General features: G+C 47.1%; 1 protein-coding gene across 1 annotated transcript in view; it reads left to right on the forward strand.

Moving 5' to 3' along the window:
• The first annotated feature begins 2379 nt into the window (after positions 1-2379).
• RND3 (Rho family GTPase 3) overlaps positions 2380-13123 on the forward strand; it is a 23019-nt gene continuing 12275 nt past the window's right edge. The window contains exons 1-2 of the mRNA XM_004703829.2: positions 2380-2766; positions 3213-3300. Of these exons, the coding sequence (XP_004703886.1) occupies positions 2617-2766; positions 3213-3300 (238 nt within the window). The 5' untranslated portion in view covers positions 2380-2616. The remainder of the gene's footprint in view (positions 2767-3212; positions 3301-13123) is intronic.

The raw sequence follows: 13123 nt of genomic DNA on the forward strand, positions 1-13123 counted from the left end.
GACATAATCATTAGTACGGCTCCCTTTTGCTTTCAAAAGGGCTCTAGCTTAGTTGATAAATCATATTGTTACCCTATTCATTGATCAGTCAATTTGTAATAATTCATAAACACTGCAGCTTAGAGTAACACACTGGTTGTATCAATGCAAGAATGTAGGCTATGGGACCATATTTCTGGGAAGGAGCAACTTCTTAAATAAAAATCTGAGCAAAGACAGGGCAGACCTGTCCCCTCAGTTACCCCCTTGGTTTCAATGAGTGAATACCCTAATGAACATGTATCAAGGTATGTGCCATTGATTTAAGAAGGGCAAGTGAGTTACATGCAAATCAAAACTTCCTGCCAGGCCTCTGTGTGGTGCGAGAGACAGTTCTGCAAAACCTCTCAGTCTTTCCTCATGATTATGATTAGGACTATTTTTTTTCACAGGTGGGGAGATTAAGGCTATAAGAGGTTACATAACTCAGCCAAGGTCACACAGCTAGAAAATGTGAAGTTCATGACCCAAATCCACCACGCTGTGATTTCAGCCTCCAACCCCAATGCCTATTGCTTCTCACGTAAGCAAGCAAGGAAACCAAGAAACTGTAGATACAGCTTGCAAACTGTTCGTGTGCTAACTTCACTCAAAGAGCTGGGCAGAAAGGCCAAGCCATCTATCTCCAAGATACTGGCCCTTGGAGCACAGTTATCTTTGGCAGCCAAGTGCTGTCATGAGTCAGAATCAACTAGATAGCCATCGCTGTGGTAGACTTCCATTGGATGGTCTAGAGAACATGGGGTTTCCATCACTAATTGGAACCCTTTTTGTGAGGAGGAAACTAAAGTTCTGGGAGAGAAAAAAAAAAAACTTTGGCAAAGGCAGCTTTGGGAACCCCAGCAGGGCCAACTAGTCCCTTTTCTGTAGGTCAGCCCCCAGCTGTGTAAACATAACCCCACACAGTGAGTTCCCATCCGGCCCTCCTTTCTGGGATTCTAGTGCTCTCCCCTCAGGAAAGGAAGAGGAGATGACTCCAGAACCCCCGAGGCTTTATGAGCTAGCCGCCTCAGTGCTTTCAATGGTGTTTGTAACCACCCTTCATTGCCTCACTCCCTCCCAGACGGAAACATCTGGTTTTTATTCCCACCTCACCTCTTTTCCTTTACAAGCCTGGACGTCCCCATAAGGGGACCAGTCAGTTGGTTGTGACCAATGATCTTACTACAATTTAATAATTGAAACCTCCTAACCAATAATGTATAGGATTTGGAAGTCAGAAAGGAAAGCCTGATCAGGGGAGAGAGAATACAAACCCCAGCTGTTTCTAGTTCTCTCTGGGATCCTTTGGAGAAGGAAGTGGGAATAGCTACATCTTTTATTTAACTAAGGACTTTTCTGCCATTTTGGTCTAGCCTAGGGTGATTCCAGAAGGGGCCATTGAGTCAGTTCTGACTCAGAGGGACCCACTGCACAACTGAAGAAAGCACTGTCCACTTCTACGCCATCCTCACAGTTGTTCTTTTGTTTGGGCTCATTGGTCCAGCCACTGCATCAATCCATCTTGTCAACCGCCTTCCTCTCTTTCAGTGCCCCTCAACTTCACCAAGCATGGTCTCTCCTGATCAACATGGCGTAGGCATGTGAGACAAAGTCTTGTCATCCTTGTTTCTAAAAGGTCCTACCTATTAAGGTTGCTGTGACTCAGAATCAGCTCAATGGCAGTGGGTTTTGTTTCCTGAGGAGTTTCAGGGGCAGCCTTCCTATTCTCTTCTCACTGAAATGGGGAGATCTAGGCCAGCCTTACTGTTTGGGTCTCTGGTGCTATGTTTCACTTCCCAATGAGTGCTGTCACTGGATTATACGTTTCTTTCATTTTCTTTCTCCTCCTCTCCCACCTTCCCCATCATTTGTCCTAAGTGGTTAGACGGAAGCTTTCAGAAAGCCGTTTTATATCAAGATCCGGGCAAGCCAGTTCCCTCTACTATAATAGCCTGGCTTTGACATTCTTCCATGGCCTATATGGCTGATATAACTTTAAAATACAACCTATTGAGCCTTCTCCACCCAAGGCTTGTTCTTGCTGTTATAACTTGAATGGAAAGGATTTTTGCTCGCACAAATGTGCATGAGGCTTCTGTAGATCAATCCCTTGCAAACATTTTTTAAAGGAGTTATAGGGAAGACTAAGCTGCCCAGACGTTTTCTTCCATTCCATTCTAGATGCCGCTTGCTCACGCTAGAGGGCGCGCTGCTTACATTTTCCGCCTGCAAAGCGAAGGCGCCGGCTCCCAGGCTCCATAAAAGGGGAGGAGGCGGGCCAGCTTCCTTCTCTCATTGAGAAAGAAGAGGATTGGAAGGCCTCGGCGTATAAAGCGGCGCAGAGAGCGTGAAACAAAGCAGTCGGAGCGGAATTGGACTTGGGAGGCTAGGTGTGGAGTCGGGCGTAAAACTTGTTGGAGGGGAGGAAAGAGTCGGCTCCACTCTCTCCCCTCCTCGTCCACGCTGCATTTCAGGGGTTCCCGCAGCCTTGCGATTTATTTTTATATCAGTTTTTTTTATATAGAGAAAAATTATATATATATTTTTTCCTTTCAAGAAAAAATTACTGTTCCAAGAGAAAATAAGGCAAGATCAATGAAGGAGAGAAGAGCCAGCCAGAAATTATCCAGTAAATCGATCATGGATCCTAATCAGAACGTGAAATGCAAGATCGTGGTGGTGGGAGACAGTCAGTGTGGGAAAACCGCGCTGCTGCATGTGTTCGCCAAGGACTGCTTCCCAGAGGTGAGTGTGGCCGGCCCGGGCTCAGAGAGGCGCGGGCAGCCGCCGGCCCCTCATCTGGGGTGGCCTTCTTCCTGTGCTTCCTCACTTTATAGTAGCCCCCCCGCCCCCCAGCCGCCCCTTTTAAGTCGTTTTTCTCATGCGGAGTGCTTTCCCCCAGGTTAGAGTGCTGGAAAGGGAAAGTGGGCAGGGAGCCGGTAGGGGTTGGGGCGCACCGCACTTGGGGCTGTGAGCTTCAGAAACGTGTGCCTTCCTGGGTGCTCCCGACCCCGCCAGCAGGCTGGAGCGGAGGCGGCTCCGATCAAGGTTTGGGAAAGGGTCCCCGCATGGAGCCTGGGGCGCGCTTTCCCGCTGGGCTGTGGGGACAGGCGATTTTCAGAGGGGTTGTGCATTTCCAGCTAACCTGGTTGCCCTCTCCCCTTCTCTCCCGATCGATTTTGTTTGCTCAGAATTACGTCCCTACAGTGTTTGAGAATTACACGGCCAGTTTTGAAATCGACACACAAAGAATCGAGTTGAGCCTGTGGGACACTTCGGGTAAGCGACTCCGCGGGCCGCGTGGCGCCAGGAGGGGGTCTGCCGGGGTGGGCGGCGGGTATCCGCGCGTTCGCTTTTGGCCTGGACCCCAGCGCTCCAGCGCTCGTAGCCCCTCGGTTAACTTTGCCCCCTCGGAGAGATTCCCACGTTCCCTGCTGGGTGGCAATTTTGTCCACTCTAAGTGGGGGCAATGGTGGGGAAGGGGGGGGGTGGTTGCTAAAGGTGGCAGAAGTGTCTGTGCGTTTGCAACGTGACCCCGAGGTCGGAGCCCCTGGTGTTGGGGGCGCTCCGGGGTGACCCAGGTGGCCCGCTGCTGGCGGGGTGGGGAGCAAAGGGGTCGGGGGTGAGAGTGAGCTGCCTGGGAACGAACTGCTCCTCTGGCACCGGGCGCCTCTCCGGGATCTAACCTGCTTGTAGTCTGGGAGAAGGGTGACGGCGGGGGTGGTGGGAGGAGGGAGAAACCCCCAGGAGCTCCGCGGTTACGTGCAGAGTCCGCGCTTGGGGAGTGGGGGGGGTCTGTAACGTGAGCGCCGGCAGCCGGGTGGCTCGTGACGCCTGCAGCCAAGAATGCGCAGGCGGCGCGGGCAGAGCCAGGGAGCTGCGGGCAGCCGCCCGGCCTCCCCACCGCGCCTCCTGTCGCCGGCGCCGCCTGGGTGCTAACCTGCCTGCGCGAGGCCCCTGGTGACCACGCCGTTCCATTCTGTCCACGTCATTCCCGCCTACCCCCTCTGGAGGCACCGCCTGCCAGCTGGGCCTCCAATCTCACTATTGGATTCGCCTTTGACCTTGCCGTCCAGTTGAATGATTGGCCCCGCGGTGGGTTATTTGCAAGGGTCGTGGGGTTCAAGGCCAGGTTAGTGCCTTCCCAGGGGCCCACCCACCAACCTGGTGCCCGTAGGCAGCTGGGCCAGACTCCCCACTGGCGGGAAGGCGTCCAGTGTGGAGTTGAGTTAGGAGTTGCGTGAGTATGGGCGTTGGGGGCGGGGGACACCGCCTGACACGGAGAGCTGGGACCCCCACGCGCCCACCGGCCCTGCCAGCAGTGCCTGGAGTCAGATCGCTGATTTCCAATAAGGGTGTAGCCCGTGGAGGAGGGGGAGCCCCTGGAAAAGGCCAAGTGAAGCCCCCTCCGCTTAGCTCCAGGAGTTTCGGAGGGGACTGGGCGCGGCAGCAGGAGAGCAGATCCAAATCTGGGCTGAAACTGTCCGAGAGTAGAGCTCAAGTACCAGCACGCACATGGGGGAGGCCCGGGGGTGGAGTGGCGCTCTGCTGGCAGTGGCTTCGCTGGGGTGCTTGTGAACCGTTTCAGCTTCCCACAGCCTTGGGCTACAACCTCAGCAGCCCCCACCCCCACCCCCAGGGTCGCGGAGAGCGAGAGGAAGCGACCAGACTGCCTGGGTCTCCAGAGGCAGCCCTTGCACAAAGGCCAGCTTGAAGTCTCCCTCTAGCGTGTCTTTTGGTCGCTGGCCCAAACTCAGGCTCCCTCCAGTCTCGTCCTGGGCAGCAGAACCAGGGTCGCCTGTGCTCTGGACAAGGCCTTTCACGCGCAGACTCGTAGATGGAGCCCGAACGTGCTGTTGTGATTCATTTCAAAAGTTCCTCTTATCGGAAATGTATTACACAACCTAGTACCGGCACAGTCGCTAATGCTTTCAGCCGCTAACCTCAAGGTCAGAGGTTTGAAACTACCGCCCCCAAGAGTGTCTTACTCCCCTGAAGAATCAGGCTTGGAAATCCACAGAGGCGGTTCTGCACTTCCCTATAGAATTGCTATGAGTCGGAATCCCCTCAATGGCAGTAAGGCCCCCACCCTCGCCTCCCACCCCTTTCCCTTGGTTAATACTTCATGGGTTCAAATTCTTCAACAAATCCAATAGGGCAGTCGATATGTAGCCACTAATAAGTGCCTATATGTACCTATCCACAGTAGACCCTGTTTGGTCCCAAATGCATGATAAGAATTATTTAGGCCTGGGTGAGGGGATGGGTCTGGTCCAGACTTTAAAACAAAGTTGTGTTTAGATTTTAGCTCTTAGCTAACCCAGATCATGTCTATCTCCCTGGGTCTCATCTTAATCATTTGCAGAAAGAACACTGGGCAGGAGCGCTCCCAGCTAAACCATGCTTGGATTTACTGGATTAGGCCAATCCTCATGTTTCCCAGGATGTGTTTCCCTTCCCAGTGACACTCTGGGCTTGCAGAGCCAGGCTTCTGTGTGTACCTCAGAATGAGACTCTTGCAGAGGGAGGGGGAAGAATGAGGTTACAACTCCCACGTCTCAAGTCTCAAGCTTCAAGCATCATAAGACCACCAACTGAGATTTTAGATTAGGGGCCCAAAGGTCTACATTGATTTTCCCCCTCTTTGAGAAGAGAAAAGGTGCATTGTTTCCAAAAAGCTAGAACATAATATGTTTAAAGCGTCAAGAAAACCAGGTCTGAGCAGTTTATGGTTGAAGGCTAATCTTCCCACATGCAGATAAAGATCACTTAAGATATTTTAAAGTATTTCATCAAAATTCTACAATTTATAGTCTCTGTAGCATGTAGCACCTATGCCTTGCACACAGTAAACACCCACTAAAATTTGTTGGATGAACGAGATGCATAATCAGATTAGATTGTTCCGGCATTTATTACCACTGAATTACCTGTGCCCAAAGAAGGCGAATTCATAAACACTGCCTTTTGTCAAATTAAAGATAATCACCTGGAATGAAGTCTGTGGTGAAATAATCACTTGTATTTTTATTTAATGAACCAAAAGCCCGTGCATGCTCAACGGAAACCGTAAAGGTTTGAAAACTGTGACTGAGAAGATCCCGGTCATCAAAGCTTGGTTGGGATCTAGAGTTGCGCAGATGGAAATGAAAAGAAAGGAATAGGGAGTTACTTAGAATGCCACGATGTGGTTCATAAGGTGCAGTGCTACTTAATTAAGCACAGTCATCCGAGCCGTGTTTAACTACCAAGAATAGACTGCACCAAACATGTGTTGTCATTGGTGAGTAAAAGACAGCTAACAGTGACCATTGTCTCAGCCAACTTATTCCCAATTTCCTTAGCATTTTTCCATTTTATTGCAAGCTTTCTATGGCAAATTTCTGAGAAGGGTTATTATTATTTTTTGACAAATGTCTGACATTTTCTTTGTCCACTAAGACATTTGTTTAGTTCAGCTTGTGAAAAGAATTACTTCTCGATATTTATTTATTTATTTATTTATTTATTTATTTATTTCCCAGCTGCCATCAATTCAGCTCTGGATGGAAGGCTCAAACCAAGTCCTAAATGTCTAATTATTTTTCCCCTCCTCCACCTTTGTGGAAGTTTGAGATCATTTATATAGGAAAATTGGGCATGCCTACCTTTCCTTTCAGATGGAGAGGATTGGCGTAAACGATTTTCCTTTGAATGGTATGAAAATCTGGGCAGAGAGGCAAGCAGCAATGTAGGAGGCAGAAGCAGTCCTCCTTTCCGTCCTCTACATTTGGAGTAACTTCCAGATAGATGTACTCTTCCCTGCCCTTCCCCTCCCCCCACGTAGTCCTCCAAGCACGTGTAGGCAAAGCTGCCAATTTAGCTGTGACAAAGAACAAAGCGATTGTAGATCTTATAAGCAGGGTCAGTTTGCAGTAAGCCAATGAAAACCCTTGGAGTGGATTCTGACCCAAGGCAGATAGATCCCTGTGTGTTGTAGAACTGTGCTCCAAGGAGTTTTCAATGGCTATGATGTCAGAAGCAAATCACCAGGCCTTTGTTCCTCGGGCCACTCTGGGTGGACTTGAACTTTTAGCTTTTTGACCAGCAGCCACTTCCCTGGGGGCTCCCTACAACAATCATGAAGGAAGTAACCTGGTTCCCATTTTTTGTGGCACCATAACTTAAAACATCTCGGCCTTCCTCCACTCTCCCTTCTTTCTGTGCCTGCTCTGAGCAGGCTGTTAGGCTGTACTATTAAATGAAACATGGCCCTGCCCATAATAATCTTACATCTGCGGAGGGCAGTGAGGCGGGAGGGCCGTTTTCCTCATTGTCAATCTATGAAGAGTCTAATTTGTACTTGGATTCCAGTGCCCTCCCTGTCCACCTGGTTGTACATTCCCTTGACATGCTATCCTACTTAACTTACTGCCTTGAGTCCATTCCGTCTCATACTGGCCCAGAGAACAGAGTCTCTGAGGCTGTAAATGTATATGGAAGTAGACAGCCTCTTGTTTCTTCAGAGCAGCACCCAGTGAGTTTGAACCAACAACCTTGCAGTCAGCAGTCCATCACTTGTCCAGAGTGCCACCAGGGCTCTATACACACCCCTCCCAAAAAACAAAAAAACCCAAACTGACTGCACTGGACTCAATGCTGACTAGTGCTTCTAGAAAGCACTCATAACAGGGCAATGATTGTACAAACGTGCTTGACACATGGATGTATGGGTGGATTGTGATAAGAGTTGTATGAGCCCCTGATAAAATGATTTTTTTTAAAAGAAAGAAAGAAAGCACTCGTAATGCAACCACAATGGTGAGCTGCCTCCTGCTGGCTACTTTGAATGAAAAACGTTCCATTGGAGTCTCCATAGTGGGGCAAGATGGTTAAAGGTGACCTTTAGACCTAGCTCCATAATTTCCTGATTTTTTTTTTACTGAGAAAAATGGTCCCTTCCCCTGATAGGGTAAGCATTTTCATGAATAGTTGCAGAAATACTCCTGATGATTTTCGCATTCATCCCAGGAGGGTCTATAAAACAATGGCTCATGTTCTCTTGAAGTGATAAATGCGACCAGAAAGAGTTCTAACATCTTGTGCTCCAACATTGGCCATGTTTGCCAAGCACAGAACTAATTTGTAGTATGAAGCCAAATGCCTCCTAATAATAGAAACTTGAGTCATTCAAGAGCCACCATATCTTCTCAGATTTGATTGCCCTGTAATCTGAACCCATGTGATTTCAGGAGTAATAATCACTCGTGCCACCTCTTAACCAAGGGAAGGTAATGCACATTTTATTTAAGGCACATTATTCTTTTTAAAATATTCAGTTTCACTGGTAAAATTCCCTGCGATGACTATATTTCACCTCATGAATATGCTTTTAAAACTTTCCATGATACCAGCTTCTTTGGGGCCCTGAGTACTTATGTTAGTAGTACGTCCTGATTTTGTTTTAGCATTATTAGCAGAAAAAGGAGTTCTTTATTTTATTTTAACATAAAGGGCAGAGGGAATCTTAAGGACCTCATGACCTTTCTTTGATGGGGGAGCCCTGGTGACACAGTGGTTAAAGCATGCAGCTGCTAGCTAGAAGGTCAATGGTTAGAACCCACCAGCCACTCCTCCATAGGCTTCTGCGAAGATCTACAACTTCGGAAACCCTTTGGAGTAGTTCTGACTCTGTTCCACAAGGTCACGATGAGTTGGAATGGATCAGAGGGCAATGGGTTTGGTGTGGATTTTATGTTGAGGACAAGCTCCTCTGGTTACACAAGAGTACCAATATCGTTAAATTGAGAGCTGATATATCCAGTTTGAAGAATGATCTTGGAGACCAATATTCTAATGGAATTGATTAACACAGGGATGACACTGTAGCAGTGGTGTTGGGCATTACTAGATACCGTATATACTCATGGATAAGCTGACTTTTTCAGCACATTTAAAAAAATAATTTTATTGGGGACTCAGACAACTCTTATTACACTCCATCCATCCATCCATCCATTGTGTCAGCACATTTTTTATTAAGTGTTTCTGTGGTCAAATTAGATGCCTCGGCTGATATTCGGGTCGGTTTATATTAGAGTATATATGGTAATTAATCCAGAAATCAGCGGTTCTTATTTTAAGATTGAATCAATAAAATTAACACATCCGAAGGACACATCAGAAATGATGATCAAATCAGTATTGTTTTGGGGGCATGGCATGTGCATACAGATTGCAAGATGTTGCAGGGGCACGGAAGGGGAAGTTACAACACTGAGCAAGGAGAGCTCCTGCCCTCAAGAGACACACAGTCTAATTATCAATGCTTGTTGCAAAGGTGGCCCCAAAAGAGGTAAAAATAAAAATTTAAATACTCAGGTTTTGCCCAAAGCATATAAGAAATGAAATGAGACAGCTAGACAAATGTTGGCAATTTAATTGAGAAAAGATACCTACAAATGGTTTTTGAACACAGTAAGGAGTTCATTTGTGGAAATCTGAGACTACACCACAGGACAAATAGAACACATGAATATACTTCCTCCTCACTGGTCAGCGTAGGGGCTCTGAATCTGAAGCTGGGTTTGGTAGTACGTACAGAATTGTTGAAGGGGATGTGACCAGCCCAGACCCTTTGACTGGTGAATCAGTGCTCACTGAAGCTAGCCCAATGCGATTCCTTATTTCCAGAAGTCTGCTTGCCCAGTAGAAGTCTTTAGCATCTTTCCACCTGGAGATACGCTTACACTTAAAGAGTGAGGGAAAACAAGTTTTCTTTTAATGTTGACGAATTCTGACTTAACCTGCTTAGAGAAAGGGGAAGTAAGAATTTACAAAGGGGCAAAGAAATCTGAGTGTTAACATTGCAGAAAGCCAGCCATTCCATAAAGTGGGGATGATCCCTAAGAGCTTAGAGGTTCAAGATCAAGGTCAGGCAAAAAACATTTGGACTTTCTCACTGAAGCACTGTCAGAGAAGAGGGTTCAGGTGAAACAGACATCTACACACTACGCACTTGGATGGTAGTATCCAAGAACGAATAGAACAAACTGCATTGGGGGATTTTCCCACCACACTGCAATTTCCACTTAAACTATTAATGGGGGGAAATATTAAAATGAATGTCTTTTCTAAGCCTACATTTGTCGTTAGATCGCTCTTTTGTTTCTTTTTAGCATTTTCATTGCAGCCCCATTCATGCTTTTGTTTGATTTTTTCAACCCCCTCTGCAACCCAGGTTCTCCCTCATTCAGTGAGTTGTCCACATGGGTCACTCTGGCATCCTCTGAAATAACCAGGTGTTTCCCTTTTAATCCAGTCCTCCTCGCATGTCTCTAAGACACTTCGAACTAATAAAACAAACTTAAAAAAAAAGCCAAACCCACCAAATTGACCAAAGTCGATTGTGCCTCATTGTGACCTTGTAAGACAGAACAGAGATGCCCTTTGGGGGCGCCTCATCTTCCTAGAAGCCGTTGTTGGGTTCAAACTACTGACCTTTTGTTTAGCAGCCAACTTGTAACCCTCTATGTCACCAAGGCTCCTCAAGGACTCATATCATTCACCCACTGCCATCGAGTCAATCCTGATTCTTAGCAACCCTATAAGATAGGGTAGTAGTGTCTTTGTGGATCTCCCAGACTGTTACTCTTTATAGGAGTAGAAAGCCTTGTCTTTCTCCCCCAAAGATGCTGGTGGGTTTCATCTGCTGACCTTGTGGTTAGCAGCCCAATGCGTAACTACTACGCCACCAGCATATGATGCCTGGTAGATTATACCAAATGCCTTGTGCCTCTCAATCATTTTCTGATAGCCTTTCAGTGTCTTCTCAGTTGTTACATATTGGCAGCATTACTCAGCATCCCCCTTTAGCAAATCATAAATTTCATTGGCATGAAATGTAAACTATTCAGAAGTTTGGCCAGGTGCTATATGCACATTAATTTTGGAAAATGAGCCTGGTAGCACAATATCGGGAAAGGCAAATGCACTCATGGAACTCTTTTAAGTATAGTATGAACATTAAAAACGGCAATCTGCCACTCAATGGGAATACAAATTTTAACTTACTACATACCTGTACCCTATTTCTTAAACCTGCCTGGCTTACCATGGTTCCACTGTAAGCAAAAAATTTGATTCTCATGTTTTCCCAGTAAATGAGGAGTGCCAAAGTTTGTGGGGAAAATGGAATTAAAAGATAATGGATTCTCCCACACACGTTTGGAAACCCCTGGTAGAAGGCGGAAGCTTTAGTTAAGCTCCAAAGTATCCATGATATCACCACCCTTCTGAAAGTGCGTTTAGCTGGGTACCTGCAGTGGCGAATATCAACCGGTGATTCCATTAGAACAAACCATCAGTGCCCCCAGGTTTCCATGGACGTCAACTCCTAAGTTAACGTTAATCAGCATGAAGAGAAGCAGTACACAGGATGTCCTTCCCGGCATTATTTATTGCGTATTTGCTGGCATGGCGTTTGCAGTGCAGTTGACCTGGATGGGGGGTGGGGGGCGGGGAGTGAGGCAGCATCTAGGCTGAGCCCCATAGAAGAGTTCTGCCCAGGCTTGATTCATATTCTTGAGATTGTTGCTAATTCTGAGCTTTCACTCTGCCTTGTGATGGCAGGAAGCGCTGCTGTTTGATGGGACCGGCCCTGCAAGCACATGTGAGGTGCTGTTTGGTACAGCTGTTCTTTTGATGATCGGTAACAATTAATACCAAGAGGGCCAGCAAAAAGAGGGAGACCCTCAACAGGAGGCCTTGTCACCGTGGCTCTAGCCATGGGCTCCAACGGAGGAAGACCTGTGAGGTTGGTGCGCGGCTGGATATTGTTTCAATGTGTTGTACACAGGGTTGCTGAGTTGAAACTGACTCATTGGCCCCTAGCACCTACAACACTGAGGTAGATAATAATACAAAAAATATGCTATATTCTGGCTTTTATTGTTCCCAGTTGAAATTATGGAGGAAGGAACGCTTTTTGTCTTGTTTTCAAGTTCAAGCCAGAGAAACTCCATATGTGAACTATTCAACTAGAAGCATTTTTTTTTAAGTTCCCAGACTCATGTCCAGCCTCACAGCACAGACTGGTTTTGCAAAGGATTCTATAAAACTTCCCTTTGGGGCATGAATCTCCTTCCATATACATTTAATTATGTACATATATGGAGTGTTCTGTCTTTGTGAGGTGGTGACTTAAGCAGGCAGGTATGTGTTTGAAGAATTAGTTTCTGGGTGAGGCATCCCGTGACTATTCTTGGATTGGAAATCTTGCTCTCACCCAGTATTAAAGATCGTGAAGGCAAAGATGGCTAGACCTGAAATATTAAGAGCCATTTCAAAAATTGCTGCTGCGCCCTAAGCTTGAGGCACTCGGAGCACCTCGGTGTGTATTTATTTTTATGTACAAACTGGGCAAAGCCCTTCGTTCACATTCGGTTTTTAAGCATGCACCAGGTACAGGTGGTATAGTTGTTTCCTTTCAATCTGTACCTTCGTGAAATTTCCCCTTTGAAGGTCTGGCAGGACTTTGGAATAGTGCTGTGTGTTTGAAGTTTCATGCAGGATAAGAGAAATGAAACTTGCGAGGTTGCAGCTGAGGCTTTCTGTATGCACGAAGCATATCCCATACACCGGGTGTTGTCTTTGACAGGACAAGCTCGGTATCGAGACTTGTTGGACTTCAACTGTATGTCGTGTAGGCACCTACGAACTACAAGACATAAAACACATGTCGTCAAAGTTCAGTAAATCCATTCGAAGGAGACATATGGCCTCGTGGAAACACGTTGGGGCTGACTGTAAGAGTTGGCTGGTGGAAACCGTCTCGTGCTCTGTGGGCCAAAGACAGGGCTTCCTACTTTATAAGCAGTCATCTGCACAGACGCAAAGCCCATCTGTAGACAGTAGGACATCCTCTCCCAGAAAGGTCACAAGGAAGGGAGGAGTCAACCAGTGTGCAGTATCGATGAAGTCCACAATATTCCTCTGGTTCCTTGAGGCTTCCCCACCCCCCATTATCATGACCCCAGTGCACTGGTACAGAGAAGAGCTCGGGACACACGGAGTCCAGGTCAGATAAACTCCTCGGGTACAGAAATGGGAGTAGCGATACCAG

Source organism: Echinops telfairi, unplaced genomic scaffold, assembly GCF_000313985.2.
Source record: "Echinops telfairi isolate 266 unplaced genomic scaffold, ASM31398v2 ScPeMD7_4;HRSCAF=17, whole genome shotgun sequence".
NCBI classification, from domain to species: domain Eukaryota; kingdom Metazoa; phylum Chordata; class Mammalia; order Afrosoricida; family Tenrecidae; genus Echinops; species Echinops telfairi.